This window comes from Vicia villosa, unplaced genomic scaffold (assembly GCF_029867415.1).
Source record: "Vicia villosa cultivar HV-30 ecotype Madison, WI unplaced genomic scaffold, Vvil1.0 ctg.001122F_1_1, whole genome shotgun sequence".
In the NCBI taxonomy this organism is placed as follows: domain Eukaryota; kingdom Viridiplantae; phylum Streptophyta; class Magnoliopsida; order Fabales; family Fabaceae; genus Vicia; species Vicia villosa.
The window spans coordinates 574,411-596,256 of NW_026705489.1; the positions used below are offsets into that span (position 1 = coordinate 574,411).

At 33.8% G+C, this 21,846-nt stretch overlaps 2 protein-coding genes and 1 long non-coding RNA gene across 9 annotated transcripts; 2 read left to right on the plus strand and 1 right to left on the minus strand.

Annotated features, from left to right (window-relative positions):
- Positions 1–4,053: 4,053 nt before the first annotated feature.
- On the plus strand, positions 4,054–7,471 carry LOC131633384 (uncharacterized). Of its 6 annotated transcripts, XR_009293314.1 has the most exons (5): positions 4,054–4,459; positions 4,731–5,673; positions 5,958–6,093; positions 6,511–6,632; positions 6,840–7,471. It is a non-coding gene; the product is annotated as an uncharacterized LOC131633384 (long non-coding RNA). The 6 variants fall into 6 exon arrangements; XR_009293310.1 differs by having other exon boundaries at positions 5,958–7,006; positions 7,139–7,471; XR_009293311.1 differs by having other exon boundaries at positions 5,958–6,632.
- Positions 7,472–9,715: 2,244 nt separating this feature from the next.
- On the minus strand, positions 9,716–10,177 carry LOC131633409 (uncharacterized). Its single transcript, XM_058904120.1, has one exon. It carries the CDS (start codon positions 10,175–10,177, stop codon positions 9,716–9,718), a length of 462 nt encoding a protein of 153 aa, XP_058760103.1.
- Positions 10,178–11,027: 850 nt separating this feature from the next.
- Positions 11,028–14,982, plus strand: LOC131633380 (cysteine-rich receptor-like protein kinase 25). Of its 2 annotated transcripts, XM_058904091.1 has the most exons (7): positions 11,028–12,611; positions 12,729–12,851; positions 13,065–13,186; positions 13,406–13,616; positions 13,868–14,105; positions 14,219–14,372; positions 14,494–14,982. In XM_058904091.1, the coding sequence occupies exons 1-7, from the start codon at positions 11,105–11,107 to the stop codon at positions 14,824–14,826; spliced, it is 2,688 nt and encodes an 895-aa protein (XP_058760074.1). In that variant the 5' UTR covers positions 11,028–11,104; the 3' UTR covers positions 14,827–14,982. The 2 variants fall into 2 exon arrangements, with proteins under 2 accessions (XP_058760074.1, XP_058760075.1); XM_058904092.1 differs by lacking the exon at positions 14,494–14,982 and having other exon boundaries at positions 14,236–14,374.
- Positions 14,983–21,846: the final 6,864 nt, after the last annotated feature.

Consider the following 21,846-nt stretch of genomic DNA (forward strand, 5'->3'; position numbering starts at 1 on the left):
TGATATAGGGGATGTATAATTTGGACGTCTGAGTCCAGTACTTAGGCCATTATTGGCCATCACCCTTTCTATCATAGCAGTCAAGTTATTCTCTGTGGCCAGATTTTCCCTTCTGACTCTTTGAACAACCCCATCTGGATGTTCATTTCTACCTACAACTCTTACTCTGGGTTGTTCTTCCTCCGTTTCTTGTCGAACGGGGACGGTTCTTTGACTTGAAGTCTCTAAATTAATTACTGGAATTTCTTCCGTCCAATTCGTCCTCCGCAAGGAGTTTATATCTCGGATGGTTGGTCTCGATGATGGGCCCTCATCTTGTATACGTTCTAAAACGGGCATTCCCTCTTGGTATGCGGGCTGTTTATCTTTCCTTTTTGGTTGTGTTACACCCATGAACTCCGCCATCCGATTCATTTGAGATGACATCTTTTGGAAAGTTTCTACATTTTCCCTATTTGTGCAAGTAATGTTTGTCAACAATGGGGTAAAGATTGAAGTCAATTCTTTGGCTAAAGCCCCTAGCATATCATGGTTGCTTGCATCCATTTCTTGTCGAAATGCTGCTTGGCTGTTTGTGGTATAATGAGGCACCTGGGTAGAAAAACCAACGTTGTGTGTACTTCGACTCGCAGATCCCACATTTGGTGAAAATGTCGCATTATTAGTTGGGACATAAGTAGGTCCGGCCCCTCGTACGCCTGATCCAAAAGGAAATGGCATCCCGTATGGAGGATTTGGCCTCCATTCGAAAGTTGAATTCGTGCCTTGACTAGACAAGTTATTCGCAGCATTTGTTGAGGGAAACGGTAATACTTCCTCTGCACTCGTGGTCGAAGGTGCAGTTGTTGACACTGAAACTGGCAAAGTCCCTGAAAGTCCTGTATTATTTTCAGGCACCGACTGGGAATTATCTGCAGGTCTCGATCCATTTGGACCCGTTGTATCCCTTGTTCCTTGAGTGGAATTCGAATTTGCCGCTCCTGATCCTGTGCCTTGTGAGGGATCTTGATCACCCCCTGCACTGGCTGTAACAGCCATTTTCTTGTTGTACCTTCGTTTGGGAACCGGTTGTGCACTGTTTGTTAATTTACCGTTCCTAAGGTTCATACAAGGTCTTGATATTGTCTAGACAAAACAAAGCAATTGATTAAAACAATCCGTTCGACACGGTCCCACCGGGTGTGCCAATTTGTTTACGGTGATTTCCGGTAAACAACCGCTAGTCCTCCAAACTATAATAAATATGATTTGGTTACTCGCAGGATCGACTAGATTGATCCTAGGACACATAGTCAATTAGATTGTTATCAATATTCTTTAGAACCATGTTCATGATTCGTTGTCTTCGACAAATGTTATTCGATTGAAAACATACACTTTTAGTGATGACTTGATTATATGTGATTATGACTTTAAAATGTAAACAACGCAGATAACGTAACATGCAATTCTGTTTAAATGTAAAGAATCTTAAAACATAAAACTGTTAAAGATCTTGAAAGTAAATAACATGAAAGTAAATAACATGAAAGTAAATAACATGAAAGTAAATAACATGAAAGTAAATAACATGAAAGTAAATAACATGAAAGTAAATAACATGAAAGTAAAGATACAGTAATGTAAATGACAAGAAGTAAATAGAATGCAAGAATTTAAAGATATTCGAAAACGAAAAGCAATAAAAGATAATACTCATGTATTAAGATGGTGGTGTCATACGTACATTTTCTCAGCGAACTCGTTCTCGTTAACGCTTGATACTTGAGTAAATATGTGAGTGATTTGTACAAAATGAACACACGGAATTCTATCATAAAAACTCCTATTTATACTAGTTTCGACCATAACGGCCCTACGCTAATCCGCTGCCACGTTTCTCATAAGAACTTCCAGCGATGACATCTGTGAATAAGCAGTTACGCAACTATCTTCGAATTTCAAATCTTCCCGCCTGAGTCCATCTTCGACGCGTGGCAGTATGTTAATAAACACTTACTAACAAACACGCTAAATAATAATACTTAAGCAATTTATAAATTTTGTCTAAGTCTTCGAGGATATGTCCTTCCAATAGCTTTCAGTAGCCATCACCTTCATAAAAACTTAGACGTTTCTTGCTATCGAAACATGGCCATCAGTAGCCATTTTATATTTCTCAGAGATGGTCATCAGTAACCACCTTGCCTTCGATCATACACTCCTTCGAAGCACATATATTTGTTCAACGAAATCTTCAGCTAACACATGTATAATTTAATACACTACTAGAAATACACGTATTACCTGCGGAATTTCCTGGGATTTTATTAAATAAAATAAATTTCCTGCGGATCTAGAAGTGGCAGCAAATTCTGCAGAAATACCTGCGGATTTTGCTGCGGAATATATATTTAAAACAGAATATTTACATAAATTAGAAGATCCGCAGGTAAATTCGCAGGAAACTTTCCTGCGGATTTTCCTGCGAATATTTACTTTATATTAAAAACAAACTGTAATACAAATTCCGCAGGTAATTCCGCAGGTAAATTTTCTGCGAATTTACCTGCGATTTTGACATATTTCAATATTTAAATTTATAAAAAAATTAATAATGTTTTTTCTATTTTATTAATTATTTTTATGGTTTTTTTATTTAGTTTAATTTTAATTTTTAATTCTAATTTTTCTATGTTATTAATTATTTTTATAATGTTTTTTCTATTTTATTTTAATTAACTTTATAAATGATATATATATATATATATATATATATATATATATATATATATATATATATATATATATATATATATATATATATATATATATATATATATATATATATATATATATATATATATATATATATATATATATATATAGGAGGGATCAAATTACACCCGAAAAGTTACACCACGAGTTACACTCGTTCAATAACCACATTTCGAATTAATATTTTTTAAATTCAACCGTTCGATTGAAACATAATATCATATAGATCATACCTATAAAGTATGAGCTTAATCTGTAATGATTTACTATATCTTCAAGATATCCAAAGATTAACGTTAAAATGAGCTTTCATATAACGTTAATTTTGATGCAATACAATGACATAGTAAATCATTATAGATTAAGCTCAAACTTTACAGGTATGATCTATATGATATTATCTTTCAATCCAACGGTTAAATTTAAAAAATATTAATTTGAGATGTAGTTATTGAACGAGTGTAACTCGTGGTGTAACTCTTCGGGTGTAATTTGATCCCTCCTCATATATATATATATATATATATATATATATATATATATATATATATATATATATATATATATATATATATATATATATATATATATATATATATATATATATATATATATATATATATATATATATATATATATATATATATATATATATATATATATTTCTTCAACTTATCTATCTTATATTGGAACAAATAATCTATAATTTTAAAAATAACATATTGAAACAAATATGATATATAATGTATAAATTTATCTATTAATGTCATTATATCTTTTATTATAAATTTTTTCTAAATTTTAAATTTAATTTCTTTTAACAAATATATATTTTGTTTTATATATAATTATATTTGTTCAATTGTTAATTATTTTAAAAGTTTTAATTTTAAAAATCCTACTCTAATAATAATAATAATAATAATAATAATAATAATAATAATAATGTGTTATACTGAAATTATATTTGATCTCTTGCTAAAATATCAAATTTATATAGAATTTTAAATTTTAAATTTATAAATTCTTTTTAATATTTTTATTTGGAATTAAACAATAAATTTTAAATACATATTAAACGTGAAGAGAATATATTTTTTTGTATTTTTTATTTTATTGATCAATAAGAAAATACTTATATATTTAATTTTTTATTTTGAATTAAAATAAATCTTGACTTTTTAAATTTATCTTTAGATAATTTTATTTAATTTTAAATTTTAGTAAAAAAAGAGTTTAATAAGCATATAAGTACTAAAAGTATTATTTTTTCTTAAACTATTTTATTTTATCATTTTTACCCTTAAACATTTTCTCTTTCGTTTTTCCAATATGCAAAAGGTGAACGCGCTCTGTTTTCTTCTTTCTCTCTGAAAACCCTATCGCCGCCGACGAACCACCTTCTGCCTCTTCCTCCGTCACCTCACCTCCAATCGAAGAAAGGAGGTCATTTTTGTGTTCATCATCACGTGACCTTTAACCTGAACCAGTTGGATTTTTGTATTAGACAATGTCAGTTTAAATGCATTATACGACTCCGTGAACGGAGGTGGCGATGTTTGGATCAACGAGAATCGCTTCCGCATATTGCGTCAGCTCGGAGAAGGCGGCTTCGCTTACGTCTACCTCGTCAAGGAAACTCCCAACGACTCTCCCGCCGGTGGCCTCGCCAATAAACTCAAAGACTTCTCTCATCTTTCCGGTTCGATTCCGTTTCATCGTTTCATAATCACTTTTTTATTTAATTCGTGAAATCAGTGATGTTAAGCTGTAGTGTATATCGATCGAAACCTGATCTATGTGATTCGTATGCATTTTTATTACTCGATCTGCGATTTCATTGAATTTAGCATAGTTTCAGTTTTGGTTCTCCGATCTCATGAAGTTGATTGCTGTTGTTGATTATCTGATGTAGTTTAAAATTTTCAGTTGGATGCGGAATTAGGTTAATTTTCTTATGATTTCTCTATCAGGTTATTGGATGTGAAACAAGGTCAGAATAAGGAAGGGAAAACTGTGCTCTACTTGGTTTTTGAGTACATGGATACTGATCTCAAGAAATTCATCCGTTCTTTTCGCCAAACTGGCGAAAACATCCCATCCCCAACCGTCAAAATACTGTTTGTTTGAATTACTTTTTAGTATCAGACTTGATTGATTATTGTTGTTGTGTTCTTATAAGTAATTAGTATTTTTTGTGGCTTTGATTTCAGAGCTTGATGTACCAACTTTGCAAGGGTGTTGCTTTCTGCCATGGACATGGAATCTTGCACAGGTACACTTTATATATCTCCCAGAAGATAGATTCATAGATTATTCACTAGTGTGTCTATTTACATAACATTGGACCTCTTTTACTAAAGGGACTTGAAACCTCACAATCTCTTGATGGACCGGAAGACAACTATGCTCAAAATTGCTGATCTTGGACTTGCCAGAGCGTTTACTTGTTTAAATCTATGACTTTGTTCTCCTTTAATTCCAGCCAGTTTGGCTGCTCTCATATACTTGCGTTCTGTTGAGATGTATGAATAATATGCCTTCACAAATTTTCAGGTTAAAGTCGTCACCGTCCATGCCACCAATAATTACTTTGTAACTGCATCACTTGACAGGCACTTGTCAGACTCAGGTCTGTTTTCAGACACTTGTCTGACTCAGTTTCTCTTTTGACCAATTGGTATTTAGTATTAAATTTTCTATGGTTCGGGTAAAGTATACTTATATCTCTTAGTGTTAGACTTAAACCCAAATTCCAAGAGGGATGATGAGTTCTGTTTAGGGCCTAATAGCGTCAAGAAGTTTCTAGAAGGCTATAAGAAGTTGGTTGAGGCCAAAAAGGAAACATGCATGAACGTCAGACCATGCCACAGTCTGGAAAGAGGGAGCTTAAGTTCCCAAAATTCAACCTTATAGGTATCCTTCTTATGGTCACAACTCAATTTTTTGCTTATGGGTTGGGTGCTGCATTGGATTAAGGAATTGCCTGTTCTGTTGATTGAATCTTTTCTGTTTGTACTAAAAAATCTGTGTTTAGCATAAATTAAAATTCTGTACATGACAACAATAATTTTCTAGAAAGTGATAACAGTATTCCTAAAGAAAAATATCCTCTAATTTCAATTATCTTAGGACAAGAATATATGTTTATTCTAGCTTTCATGGTACATTTATATAATGGTTGGTTATTGTGTGTGTAGGTAATGGCTTGATCTCTTGATAAGCACACTTTAGTGATTCATTTGAGGAAGGACTTCAATGAAGTTGTGGCAGTAAGAGGTGATGGGACCAATGAAGCTCCAGCTTTGCATGAAGCTGATATTGGATTTGCTATGGGTATTGCTAGAATAGATGTTTGTCCCAATCTTAATTCATTTATCTCTCTTAGATGATAACTATCTTTTGTTGCTCCCATTAAGAATAAATGTAAGAGTAGGACCACCAAAAGCCTTTACTTTAGAGCATATTTAGCCTCTGCTTTATGAACGAGTGCAATAATTTTATTTTTCTATCAAATAATTATATACGGTAAAAATAACTCAGATACGTTTTTTTAGCAAAGAATAATGTTTGATTCATACATCATACCGTGTCATTAGAATGTTTACATTTTATGGAATCTATTCCTTTTTTTAGAATAATTGTTTAGTATTTTTGATGCTTTAGAATTCAAATAAATATTCTAATTATACATTGGCTCTGAGCTGACTTAATTATACAGATCATGAAATCTTTGGAGTTAATAACTTGCAGGATTCAAAAGAGTTGGAGTTTTTCACTGAGTATGGGGAAGCCAACAAATACAAGATTTTTGAGATTATTGGAAAGGGTAGTTATGGAGTTGTTTGTGCAGCAATTGACACACTGGGGAAAAGGTTGCAATAAAGAAGATTTAGGATGCCTTGGAGCATATTTCTGATGTTAATTTTTTTCTGACAGAAACTTATTATATAGTCTTTCTTTAAATTCAAATCAGAATTGGAATCTCGATAGATGAAAAAGAAATACATAACGTTACAAATATAGTTGTTTGTGATCGATCATTGACAAATTTTAGCAACATGTGTTTTACTATGATGCAGCATCTACTTGGGAGATTAGAAATTTGAACACAGCAATGGGATCGAATCTACCAAGATGTTTGGTGACCCACACATTAGAGATACACTCTACAAACTGGCATCGATGGAAGAACAGCCAGTGCACAAAATTTGAGAAGAGCATCCCGTATGCATTGTTGTGTCAAGTGGTATGTAAAGGAATTGAACTTTTGTTTTCATCTTGTTTATATCTGGACTTTAGAATCGTTGGCAATTCAAACTTTTGGAAGAACGTGTCTATAACATAGTAGTGACATTTAACTCCGGTTAAATAATGGTAGGTCTAAAGGAATATATTGGAGCCAATCCAGCACTCCACCAAAAAGATACTCTTTTTTTGAAGTTGAAAGCCTTATATAATGAAACTGCATAAGACATTGAAATGAAATAATTTGAAATTGAAGTTAATTTATACTCTTTTTTTCATGTATATATTATATAGTTTCATAGCAATTCTCAGCTAAACCTTACCTTGTGAAACTGTAGTTACAACATTTGATATGGCCCTTTATAATGAATTTGATTCTAATTGATTTGTAACGGTATGTTTTATACTGGCCTTGTTTAGTATTTAGTAGAAGAATACATATCTAGAGACTGTATAAAATATTTTTTTTTAATTTTTTAAATGATTTACCTGTGGATTTATCTGCGGAAGTTTCCTGCGGATTTACCTGCGGAATATTCCTGCGGATTTACCTGCGGAATTACCTGCTAAACTTCCTGCCGAAATTATTACCCACAAAGGTTTTAGCTGGGGACAGAAAACCGCAGGAAAATCCGCAGGTAAAGTGTTTCCTGCGGAAATTTAGCTAAAATCCGCAGGTAAATCCGCAGGTAAATCCGCAGGAAATTCGAGTTTTTCTTGTAGTGATATATCATTCATTTATCAAACTTATGGTGATAAGAACTTCAAAGTAATGACATTAAAAAAGAATCTGTCCACATCGGATGTCTCATGACTTTCTATAGTGCTAGCAAGTGGTAAGCACCAATGTTGACCCCTATTGGTAATATGAGAGAAAGGAAAGAAAAAAAACCAATTTATAAAAACTTTGTCTCAAATTGAACTTGGATATAAGGTCAATTATGAAAGATTAGAACATAAAGAAGCTTTCGCATCACATTGCGCCAGTGTCACCACATCCTTCTCGGAAAAAACATCATTCAAAAAGAAGATATTCATAACAAAAAGATTCAAACAAAAAGATTCAAACATACAAAAGATGTGGAAACATAGACCAGACCTAACCTTATAATACGTTAAAGTGAGAATGCAAATATATTACTATTCATTAAGAAAAAATTAAATCACCAATGAAAATTAGAGTTTAAATACGTCTGTATTAGAAACAGATGTAAATGATGGGAAACTTTTAAGGCTATGTTTAGGAGTTTGGAGGGGAGGGGAGGGGAAGGCTTCCGAAATCGAATTTTTAAAATAATATAGAAAAATATTTGATATTTTTTGAAAAATTGATTTTGTTTAAAATGATAAAAAACTCATTATCATTACAAAATTTTTAATTTTCAAAATAGTATAACAACCTAAACGATATTTGTAAAGTTTATGTAAGCCCTCCGAAACCCTCCAAAACCCTAATTCAATACAATTTTTGAGTTCCCCCATTTTATGGGGTTTTTGGTGTTATGAATAAAATCAAATCCTCCAAAACCCTCCTACCCAAAATCTTTTTATTCTTTTCACCCAATCCTTTCTATTTTCCAAAACCCTCCCCTCCCTTCCCCGCCAAACTCCCAAACATAGCCTTTTACACTCATATACTTTCTACAAATCTGTGGTAAAATTCATAAAATACTTTTATATTTAAAAAATGCACATATGAAAACACATTTTTCTTAAAAAAAAAGTGATTTCGGATGTGCACATCCGAAGATATATATTTTTTATAAAGTGACTTCGGATGTGCACTTTCGAAATAACCTCATATTTAAAAAAAATATTCAGAGATGCATATCCGAATAATATCTGATGCATAACACAAAAACAAAGCAACAAAGCATCGATTTATCATAAATAATCGAAATTACATAGATAGTTCAACATAAAATTAAAGTTATATATTGTTAAACACAGGTAGTTGAGGACGACACAATATTTTGATAACGTCTTCTCCCGATCTTTGAAGTTTCACATCCAACTTGATCGGACCCTTCGAAAAATATCGTTCAAAAGTTGTCCACATAACTCTCACTTTTTTTCTTTCGTGCCAACTGCAAGTTTGAACTTAGCTCTCGCATTTTTTGTTATATGATAACGACAAAGTATTGCGGTTGATGTCGGAAAGACGGTACCGATCGCATTCATAAGAGCATTATCTCGGTCGAAAACAATGACACTAGGCAAATTGTTTGATCAACCAACAAAGTCTTACATATTCCCAAAGTCCATGTAAAGTTATCTTCTTTCTCACATTGCAAAAAAGCAAATCCAACCGAAAATGTCTTGTCCGTAGATGTCACACCAATAATTTCTAGAAGCGGAAGCCTATACTTGTTGGTCTTGTGCGTCGAATCAATTATAAGGACGGTTGGAAATGTGTTGAACAAGTTGATACTTTCGGGATGAGTCCAAAATATGTCACGAACAATAACTTTGTCCTCACAGGCTCTGAAACTTGAAACGTATTGGTTATCACCCAGAAGTTTCAAAAGGTGTTGCATTTCCGACCTTAGACCTATTTTCGCAGTGCTAAGATTGTAACGTTCATTGTATACCTGCTTGATATTTGAAACACTATCTGGTCTTTTTTGCTTCAAATCGAAAAATATGTTTCTCAACACAACTTTGATTATCGATATTTTGAAATAGAATCCTTCTCTTCGCGATTTAGCCATCACACAATTGGATGGTCGTGTAGCTTGGCCTCCAATGCGTGACTTTGAATTTCGCAGATGACGCTAAAACGCCACAAGCCATCAACCCTACAAGATACGCGCAACTTAAAAGAACACATACACTTTCTTAATCCCGTGTCATCATGTTTTAACTTCCAATTTGTTGGAACATACTTCCCACCCCTCTCGCATCTCATCACAACAAATGTTTGCCTTCTACTAGTGCCATTGTCAGACCTTGCTATCAGAACGCTAAATCCAAATTTACTTGCTTCATTTCGGACCCATTGTAGCAAATGTTCACGACAAGTGAAAGTTATTTCATTTGTAAATTGTGGTTGAACATCCACCGCAATGACAATCATTTTTACATCGTTAATCGGCTTTTTAGACTTAGAATCTACGTTGACCTCTTCTAGAACTTCTAACTCATCTCTGGCAATGTTTTCGGGATGCGCCATACCTAACATATACATAAAACAAATATTATGTTAAGACTGTTTTTTGAATTCTGTAACAGACCTTATTTCGGAAATGCATTTCCAAAATAAATTTGGTGGATTTCGGAAGTACATTTCCAAACTCACGTTGTTTCTTCTTCAACAAATCAGTACAAATGCAGTAAAATGAGAGATGAAATGAGATAACTTTATCTCAAATTGTAGCTTTCTATGCTCTCCTTGATATGATGAACCACATGAAACTTGGTTTGATGACGAAAAAATAATTGAAATTGGTTAAGGTTTTGGAGAGGGTTTGTGTTTTGTTTGGAAGAAAATGAATGAAATAGTGAAGGAGGAAAAAAGGTATATGAAGGGTTTTTTCGCATATGTATCTCCGAAAAAAACACCCGACATTTTAAATCTAACGTCTAAATAGATAAATGGTGGTTTCAGATATGCATCTCTAAAATAGTTAATATGAGATATTTCAGATATGCATTTCCGAAATCAGTAAAAACGTGAATAGGGTGCCTTCGGATATGCATATCCGAAGGGTATTTTGAGAATATTAGGGATATTTTCCACCCTATATGGATGCATAAAAAAATTTCCAACCTTTTATAATCTAAAAGTTATGTAGCATCCTTACCACTTCAAAAAATACGTGTTCATGTCTATGTTAACATCAGACACCCGCATCAATATTTATAACTACGTTTAATTAATTAATTTTGTAAAATTATTATTGGAAGCTTCATATTCTAAAATCCTCGTGTATTTACTAAAAATGTAAGAGTCCACTTTGAATTATTATTTAAAGGTCCATATTAGATTTTATAGTCAATGTTTCCTTACAAAAAATAAAAGGTATAAAGGTATTGTACTAGAACTTGTTGGCTTACCTCTATCATTTCAAATCAAACAGAAACAATAATAAGAAATTCCATGGCTTATTCCAAACTTCTCTTTTTCTATATCCTTGTTAGTATTTTCCTCTATTTTGCAACTATCAAGGCACAAAACTCTCCATTTTTTCTGTATAGAAACTGTTCCACCAACCTTACCACAACCAGCAGCCTCTTCGAAACCAATCTCAGGACCTTACTCTCTTCATTTTCTTCAAAAGCCACCGGAAACATTGAATTCTTCAACACCACCATCCCTGCTATAAACCCTTCAGATTCTGTATATGGATTGTTCATGTGCAGAGGGGATGTACCCTCTCTGGTCTGTCATGAATGTATACATGATGCAATACAGCAGCTATCCTCACAGTGTTCTTTCTCCAAACAAGCTGTGATTTGGTACAACGAATGCATGCTTCGATACTCCGACAACTACTTCTTTTCATCCGTTGATAAGTCTGGTTTTTCCTTGACCAATACGGCCGATGTCTCAAACACGAAAACCTTCGTCCCTCTATTGTCTTCATTCATGAATCAAACTGCAGATGAAGCAGCAAGTCCACCTTCCGGCGACAAGAACAAGAAGTTTGCCACAAATGAAACACGAGTTTCTGAATTCGAGACACTTTACTGTCTAGCTCAGTGCACGCCGGACTTGTCCCCCAATGATTGCAGAACCTGTCTCAGCAGTGCTATTGAGGAACTTCCAACATGCTGTAATGGGAAGGTGGGTGGAAGATATCTTAATCCTAGCTGTAATGTTAGGTATGAACTATATCCTTTTTATAGGTCTAATGATGTGACTTCACCAAATCACCTTGCTCCTCAAACAAATGATTCAAAACTAGATGATAGATTTTCCCAAAATCCATTTTATCTTTCATATAATTGCTCAAGTAACCACAATACAATCTCTGAGAAAAGCTTCAGATTACTTCTCTCTGATTTATCGTCCAACGCCGCAAGTGGCAAAACATTTCACACTAATGTATCTGACTTAGTGTATGGCCTTTTCATGTGTCGAGGCGACCTTCCATCCCGCCTCTGTGCTTCATGTGTGACAAACGCAGCGGATAAAATATACTCGAAGTGTCTTTCTTTCTCAGAGGGTATAATTTGGTACAGCCATTGCTTGGTTCGATATTCAAATCGGTATTTTGTCCCTAGCATGGAAACAATTCCTATGTACCGCGATATAAACATCACTAATCATTCTACCCCGGACCAAAACTTGTTCGCGAGTACATTATCGAACCAGCTATCTGAACTTGCAAATAAGACAGGAAACAGTGATGGAAAATACATGACAAATTCATTAAAATTGAATGATAAACAAACCTTGTATACTCTTGAACAATGTCAACCAAATTTGTCTAATCAGGAGTGCATTTCATGTCTAAATGATGTGATAAGTAGAGCAGTTCCATGGTCACTTTTGGGAAGTGTTGGGGGAAGAGTTATATATCCTAGCTGCAATCTCAGGTTTGAATTGTTCCAATTTTACATGGAGGCCGGAGACGAAGATCAGCCTTCTACGAGAAATGCAGGTAAACTACTTGTTCAAGTAGGATTATATTTTTTTTATAGTGAAAAAATCAAAGTTGTTATTTCTATCATCAATGTTTACTATATTGGAATTATGAATTATTTATTGTTTTGTGCAGAGAAACGGACAATTATCTTCATTGTTGTCTCAATCATTATTTTGGTGATACTTTTTTCTGTTGGCTACTACTTGCTAAAGAGAAGGGGAAGGAAGAGTCGTAGGACTATTCTTCGAGAAAATTGTAAGGATTATTTTTGTATATTTTGTATCATGGTAGGCTTGCTAGAATCAAAGCGACATATTATGATTATACAATTACCATACTTTTGAAAAATCTAATTTTATTAGCAAACTTGCAGTGGAAGAAAAAGAGATATTTTGAAATGCAATTTTTTATAAGCTTTAACTTTTCTAGTCAAATACTTTTTTCTGAGTGTTGAAATATGTTTTCTAGTTGGTGAAGAAAGTGCTATTGTAGAACCACTACAATTCGATTGGATGGTAATTCAAGCAGCAACAAACAACTTTTCTATTGACAATTACATTGGCAAAGGTGGTTTTGGAGAGGTTTACAAGGTAACATGCACAAAATTAAATTTACTTAAATATGCACACTGATATAATTTACACACTTATACGCAATCATATATTATTTTATTTACTTGCAAAATTTGTGATGGTTGTTTAATTTGGTATAAAAGTTGTATTTAAATTTTCTACATCTTCCTTTAGATATATGTTTGGATTTTTCCCTACTTACAAAGTAGAAATTATTATATTTTAATAATTTTTTAGGGTGTTCTTTCTGATGGTCGAGAAGTAGCTATAAAAAGACTTTCTGAAAGTTCTAAACAAGGTGTGGAGGAGTTCAAGAATGAAGTATTACTGATAGCCAAACTTCAACATAGAAATTTAGTGACATTTATTGGATTTTGCCTTGAAGAACACGAGAAAATACTTATTTATGAATTTGTGCCCAACAAAAGTCTAGATTACATTTTATTTGGTTAGACACTCTTCACCATATAAACTATTAAGTTTGCAATTCTTAAATTTATACATTGCATCTATATATATATATATATATATATATATATATATATATATATATATATATATATATATATATATATATATATATATATATATATATATATATATATATATATATATATATATATATATATATATATATATATATATATATATATATATATTTTCTACTTAGTGACTTTTATTTCGTGTACCATTTTGTAGATTCTGAACAGAAAAAGTTGTTAACATGGATTGAACGCTTTAACATCATAGGAGGAATTGCTCGAGGAATTCTATATTTGCACGAGCACTCTCGACTGAAAGTTATACATCGGGATCTCAAGCCTAGCAATATTCTATTAGATGAAAATATGATTCCTAAAATTTCTGATTTTGGATTGGCTCGAATTGTTGAAATAAGTCAAGATGAAAGAAGTACAAAGAGAATTGTCGGAACATAGTAAGCTTTAAATGTTCACTCTTTTGTTTTCTTTTTCAAGTTTCCTTAGTTAAGATGTATTATAGTAAAATTAACATTAAACCTATTTTATTTTATTTTATTTTATTTTATAGTGGTTATATATCTCCAGAATATGCAATGCTCGGACAATTTTCTGAAAAATCAGACGTTTATAGTTTTGGAGTCATGGTTTTAGAAATTGTTGCTGGAAAGAAGAATATAAGCTCATCAACGCCTCAATCTGTTGTTGACGGCCTCTTGAATTATGTAAGTTTAAATTCACATAATATGTTAGGTCATTAAAATACAAAGTTAGTTTGTCTATACTTAAATCTATCATATCTGACAAGTTTAATTATTTGAAATTTCATTTGAGATATTATTTAAGGTGTGGAGACAATGGATGGATCAAACACCTTTCAACATATTGGACCCAAATATTAAAGAAGACTATTCTAAAAGTGAAGTCATCAAGTGCATTCAAATTGGTCTATTATGTGTTCAACATGACCCAGATGCAAGACCTTCAATGGTGACAGTTGCCTCTTATCTTAGCAGTTATTCAATTGAATTACCAGTACCACATGAACCTGCATTTTTCTTGCGTAGTAAAACTTATTCAACATCTCTTATACAAGAGTCAAGTTCTACTCAATCTGCATATAGTTCTACTCTATTGTCTACAAATGAAATGTCTGCAAGTATTTTTTTACCTAGATAGTCAAATAAATTTCATGCTAATTGTATTATTGTTGCCAATAAACTTTGTGTACTAGTTTCAATTAATACAAACTTAAAAAGGATGGAGGACAAGAATACATGTAATAATCTAGATACAAAGGATTTTGTAAAGAATATTTATTGTTGATATTATATTTCCGAGTTATTTAGCTATATTTTATCATAATCATAGTCTTATGTTGCGGTTGTGGTCATTTTAGTTGCTTTGGGAAGAAAAAAAACACAAAAATGTGGGGACAAAGAACCATTGCAACTAATAGTAAATAATCTCAAACAATAATCAATATTCAAACTAAGTGATTGTGAAACCACGAACCAATACAAATAAGTGATAAAAGTAGAGAATTGACACATAGAAAAACTATTAAATGATAAAAGTATAGAATTGACAAATAGAAAAACTCTTTACTTAGTTCGATCCAAAAATGATGAATTCTAAAGAGAGCAAATGAGTTACGAGAAATTAGGTCCAAAAATTAGTAAAATTGAGTCAAGAAAATAGCAAAATTGGGGGAGAATGAAAGCTTACATGTCATTTGAGTTTCTATTCATTTGTGCTCAAGCTTTTTAAAAGAGAATTTTTTTATTGACACCTTTATAGGGTGATTCTCAGCGAAAATCCCAATTTGCCCCTGCTTCGGAGATGCATCTCCGAAGTATTTTTTTCTAAATTTTCTCAGACTTCAGAAGTGCACTTCCGAAAACACCAAATGGGAGATGTTTTCGGAGATGCACTTCCGAAAACACCTTTTTTTCACATTTTGGAGGTTTTCGGAAATGCACTTCCGAATTATGCAGAAATTGTGTTTTTTTTTTATGTTTTTCTTAACAGCCCCGTATTTTTAATTAAACGAAAACGGCAAATAAAATAAACGACATATCAACAAAAAATACTAATATAATAAATAAAATCCAAATAATATATACAAGCCGAATAAAATAGTAATAGTGTGCAAAATATAAGCCGAATACAAGAAAAATAATCTGGAACCCCTACTGTGTATGCCTAACCCTCTCTCCCTGGGACCTCCTATGCCTCCTGTATGCCGCCGCACGGCCCGCATCAGCGACTATCCTCTCCACCACGGCGACTGCCTCTGGACCGCCCTGTTCAATGATACCTAGCTCCAACGCGTCCCACCCAAGCATCTCTATCCACTGGCATATCGGCAGGAGATCAATGGCATGGTCATCCCGGGCCTGCTGGTTCTCCAGGATCTCCTCGTATGCTGGCCTAGGAGCGCCGGGAGCGTCGGCTGTCATCAGAGGATGTGACATCCGATAGAATTATGTGACGTACCCCTCTACACAATGCCAGTCCCGGGTGACCTGCATGCGACGATACTCTTCTGGGACCACATGACGCTCCCAGTCCGCAAATATGGCAGTGAGCTCCACTCGGGTAACTGTGTCGGGAGCAGCCTCAAACGGCGACCTCGGTATCATCTGCACATGTCCAAACTTCTGCATACACCGCTCAGGGAGATACCTCACCATGGTGTTGGTCCCGCATTCCAACCAACTAGAATATAACGCAATGCGGTCAAAGGCGACAACAGTAGTGTAGTCACTGAATGTCCTCCAACTTATGTCATCGTGATTTGTGCGGTCGAGGTACCCACAATATGGTCCCACTGCATTGTTCCCCTTTGGAGAACGTATCGGGCGGCCCTGGGCATGGCGTCCTCGTACGAAGGATCAATGTGGAAGCCATGGATGCGGGGGAAGTAGGAGATGATCCAGCCCTGAAACACAAACACGTAATGTATTAAAAATAAATACGAACCTTAAATAAATTTGAAACAATTAAAATGAAACGTACCGTCAAGAGTGTGGCGGATCCGGTAAACTGCTTGGTCCTCTAGTTGGAGGCCTCATTCAGCTTCTGGTATAGGTATACCAGAATAGCTGACCCCCAGTTCCACTAGTGAATGGTAGTCAAGTCCATGAAGTAGCGGAGGTAGGTCACGTCGACGTATCTTGCACTCTTGTCCACAAAGAGAGCAGTGCTACCAAAAACATGAAACAACACCGGAGAGCGCAGGCACAATGATACTCCATAAATAGGTTGTTATCAGCATCCTCGGATTCGGCCGCCACCACCAAGTGGTGCTCATAATAATCGCTCAATATGGAGAACCGGATATGAGGCCCATTTGTCGTTCGACACTCAAAATCAGCCATATATGGGTCCATACCCAGATAGATCGCCATCCAATCGATCGCATTGACCCTCTGGATCCGGGAATGGTTCAGCAGCATCCCCCTAATCGGCAAGTGGAGAAGACACTGCACATCGTGCAAGGTGATCGTCATCTCCCCAACCGGTAAGTGGAAAAAATACATCTCCCTATGTCACCGCTCCACAAAGGCCCCCTGCATGTCGTGGCTGATGGTGGTATATCCGGTCATGCACAACCCACCAAGCCCGGAAGCAGTCACCGCATCATTAAACCACTGCGCCTCTAATTTAAAGAGACCAAAAATCTTTCGCGCGTGGTTCACCATTTTTAAAGTCGGCCTTTCCTGTTACAAAAAAAACAAAAACAAAAAACATTGTTAATTAGATCGTTAAGAAAATGTGGAATAAAAAGCTAAATAAATAACAGTTAAATAATAAAGTCGGATAAATTATAAAAAATACCTCTCCATCCCAGACACGTCGAGCGACGTGCTCGTGGTAGGAAATCAACACGGTCGTGTCCCTAGGCCCTCCCGGGTAGCCCTCCTCGTCCTCTTCCTCCTCCTCCCCGTGTGGAGGATCAGCATCAGGTATCACCTCCTCCGCCTCCTGGTATCTCACCTCTTCCTCCTCCTCCCGTACCTCCTCCTGACGGGAAGAAGATACCTGAGCCAACCGACTCCTCGATCCAGACGAGGAACCAGGCTCATCTGTATGTACGGGTGCTCGTACTCCACCCCATCCCCGCGTCGATGCAAGATGCGCCGCACGCTCACGTCTAGCCGACGCTGTCTGTGTCTCTCTCCCCTGTCTGATACGTGCTGGGTTGCCAGCCATATTCCTGAAACAATTGAAATCCATAAAAATATGAAACAATTAAAAAAAAACCACTTTTGGACACATTTCGGAAGTTCATTTCCGAAACTGGTGAGGGAGGTGTTTTCGGAAATGAACTTCCAAAACACCCCTGCGAACACCATTTCTGCACCTTTCATGGCAGACCCCAAAACACACTTAGAAATCAGATTTTAGGCTTTTAAACAACCTAAATACTACTAACAACCTACCCCTATATCATTTTTGTAATTTCTAATAACCCTAACATGCATTTCAATCATGGATCTAAAGATTAAGAAACTTACAAATTGAAGGTGATTGAGATGCTTTTGAATGTAGTAGAACAAGTAGATGGAGCCTTTGATGTAGCCTTGGAAATTGGTTTGCATAAAATCTCTTTGAGGTTGAGTTTGAAATTGGTTTAGGGTAAATGATTTTGGGGGGGAGGGGCTATTTTGTTTAAACTGCAAAACACGCAGTATTTCAGAAATGCACTTTCGAAATAAGAAAAATGTTTTAACAAAAAAGGTGTTTTCGGAGATATATCTCCGAAAACAGCATTTTTTGCACTTCGAAAATGCATTTCCGAAGTATAGGGGCGTTTAAGGGTTTTCTCCAGGGGTAACCAAGAAGATAGGGAGGTGGATAAAGAAATTCTCTTTTAAAAAGACTTTTCAACCCTTAGATATCCTCCAAACATTACTAAAAAAAAATATACTTTATAACAAAATTTTAACATGTCAACGAACAACCGAGCTATAAATTATAGACATGTCAAATTTTGATTTTTTTTAAAGAAAAATACGACTTATTTTTTCGGTTCAGTTGAAAATCAAGAGAAAAATCATTTAGGGGTCACGCCTTTAAATTCCAACAACTGCATTTTAACAACTTTTAATTATTTATATTTTTGTTTATAACATATTACCTCGGTTGAGCTGGAAACCGGAGAAAAAAATATTAAGGGGACACGCCCTCACCTTTTTATTTTTTTTATAATCTATTGATCAACGCCGATTTTGAATTTCAAAAACTTCATTTTATTGTATTTTTAAAATTTTTTTCACCTATTACCTCAATTGAGCTAGCAACAGAGGGATAACATTTTGTCCAATTTGATAAAAAAATTAAGTAACAAATCTTTGCCGTCCATTTATAAAGTAACAATGGTGAAGACATTGTCCACACATCAGTCCACATAAAACATCAGTGAACGATGTGAAACTCTCACCAGTCAACCAGAACGTGAATGCCACAATGATCCATCTTTGATGCAAAGTGCTGAAATGCAAACTTAACATAATAAAAACAATGATAATGAAAGCATTTGTATGAAGTACAACACTATTCTTTGGGTTGATTGCAAGAGTAGGAAAATATTTCAAGGTTAGTTCCTTAATGTAATCTCTTCTCTTGTAATTGTTTGTTAAAAATGTTTAATGTTAGTTAGGAAATCATGAATGTAAATTAGCAATGCTAATTGTTATTGTTATTGTGTCAAATAAATTTTTTAATGTTGTGGTGGTTGAGATTTAATTTTTAACGATTCTATTGATATTTTTTAAATTTTTTGTTGTTGTTGTTGTTGATGAAATTAAATGTTTAATGATTCTATTGATTTTGTTGTTGTTATTGTTATTGTTAATGATGTTGTTGTTGTTGGTATTTAATATTTTATGGTTCTATTTGATTTATTTTTGTTGTTGTCGTTGATGAAGATCATGAGGAAAATTCAGAATTTGTCAACAAATTTGATGTTTTGTAGATTGAAACAAAAAAAAGGTTAAAATGAAAATTTTGTTAACAGGGTATTTCACCTCTGGTAATATTTCAACCGAGGTAAAAACTCATTTTTTTTGCCTTGGGTATTAATTCTAACCGAGAGGAAAAGAGGCACGCTTTTGAGTTTTGAAAAATTCAAAAATACTCTTGTTGGAGATCTAACACATGACATGTTCTAATTTCCCCCTGATTAGCGGTTCACCCGAAGGAAAAAGTGGCACACTTTTTATAGCATCCTTCATTACCTCTCACAAAATTGAGTTATAACCCCCTTTCTAACCGAGGTAAAAATACTTGTTTGTAGTAGTGAAAGATCTTGCAGATTTTAGGATTTTAAATCCTTAAGAATATATATTTATGGCTATAAATTTCTTTAGAAAACTACTTATTAAACATAAAAGAAAAAAATACATAAATTTGGTTCAAACTTTGAAGCCTTTTGCCTCACGCATGGTCGACGCACTTCACACCTGATTCTTCCACACATCGCGTATGAATCCGTGGAAAAAATACACAAAAATGAACTTCTCGAAACAACAATTATGATCTCTTCCTGCGAATTATCAAAAAAGTTATTCAATTTTTGGCACAATTTTTTTAAGGCATGCACAATAAATCCCACTCTTGCCTTCAAATTGATAGAGAATATTTAACCATAGATCATCTTATTTCTTTGTCCTACTTAGAATCATTCTTTAACGAGATTCATCAAGTTAAAGAAATGTTTGAACCTCGACCTTGGTAATGATATGGTAAACTCATCCAACAAGTTATCTTCAAGAGCAACCTTCTCTAACACAATTCCTTAGACTAAATCATGTCTCTAATGAAATGTATACATATTTAAATGCGTTTTTTCCTCTCATGAGATTCTTACTATTACAAATATTACATTTATGACAAAGATTTCACCTCACCCAATAACAAATTGAGGTAAAATTCCAAGACGTGTTATGTTATTGATTTCTTATAGAAATTATCATCTATTCCCTCAGTTTAAGAACAAAATCGAGGGGTAAGCTAATTCAGAGTACATGTTTCAAGTCCCATCATTTGTTGTTTTTTTCTTTAATAGTGGTGCCTTTCTTATTATTTAAGATTTTATTTTATTATTAAATATTCTATTACCTCAATTTCTCAAATAAATGAGAGGTATGATGCCCAAATTTTACTATAAGAGGATTCCTTCATTAAGTTTTACTCCAAACCTAACTCATATGTTTGACCGCTTCATACTCTTAAACATCTTTCTTTCGGATGGATTGTGAGATAAAATATATTTTCGGTTATGTGTTGTTGTTCTTCTTACACTAACCTTTAACAAATCATTTTTTTGTTCTTGCAATCTATCTGACATAACGGTATTGTTTTTGTTGTTGTTGTTGTCGTTGTTGTTGTTGTTGTTGCTGCTGCTTCCACTTCTTGCCAATATTTAATAGAATAACTTTTCAATATTGTTAATCAAAGTCAACTTTCTATATATTGATTTCTTTGGTTGATAATATTGAGAAATTTATTCTTAATCATGTTTCAATTCACAAAAAAAAATTGGTGAATGGTAAAACTTGAAAAAGAAAACAATACATGTTACTTCAATTTTTTTCATTCACATTTTTTTGGCAATAGATATCATCTATTACCTCGATTCTTTTAGAAGCCAAGGTTAAAAGTATCAAATTCATTGTATTTTTATTTAAAAGAAAAACAATTTACCTTGGGTTTGAATCATAACAGACGGAAAAAATAAGCGTGTTTATTGAGTTTCTTCATAGTCATTAAACAAATCTTAGTCGTCTATTTGGTGAGTATCAAAGCTTAAGACAATGCCATTAGTGATTCGCGTGAAACCTAAAACAAATCTATTTAGAAGGCTCATGTCACATTATAAAAGCATTTTGAATATAAAAAATGGATCATGAAAGCATTTGTCATAAAACTTATTCAAGTATGATAAAGTTTTCTATGATGGATTGCAAAAGCATAAAACTATTTTGGTTTAAAGTTTGTGTTCTTAAATAATCATATAACTGAATATTTATTTTATTTATCTAACCCTATTTTATGTATATTAGAAACAAATGCAAGAAATATTCAACATTTGATCTTCCCCGGAATTCAATGAAACGAGAATCTAACATATTATCTTTGCTGACAGTGATGACGATGAATCAGATTCAAAATTTATTATATATTTATACT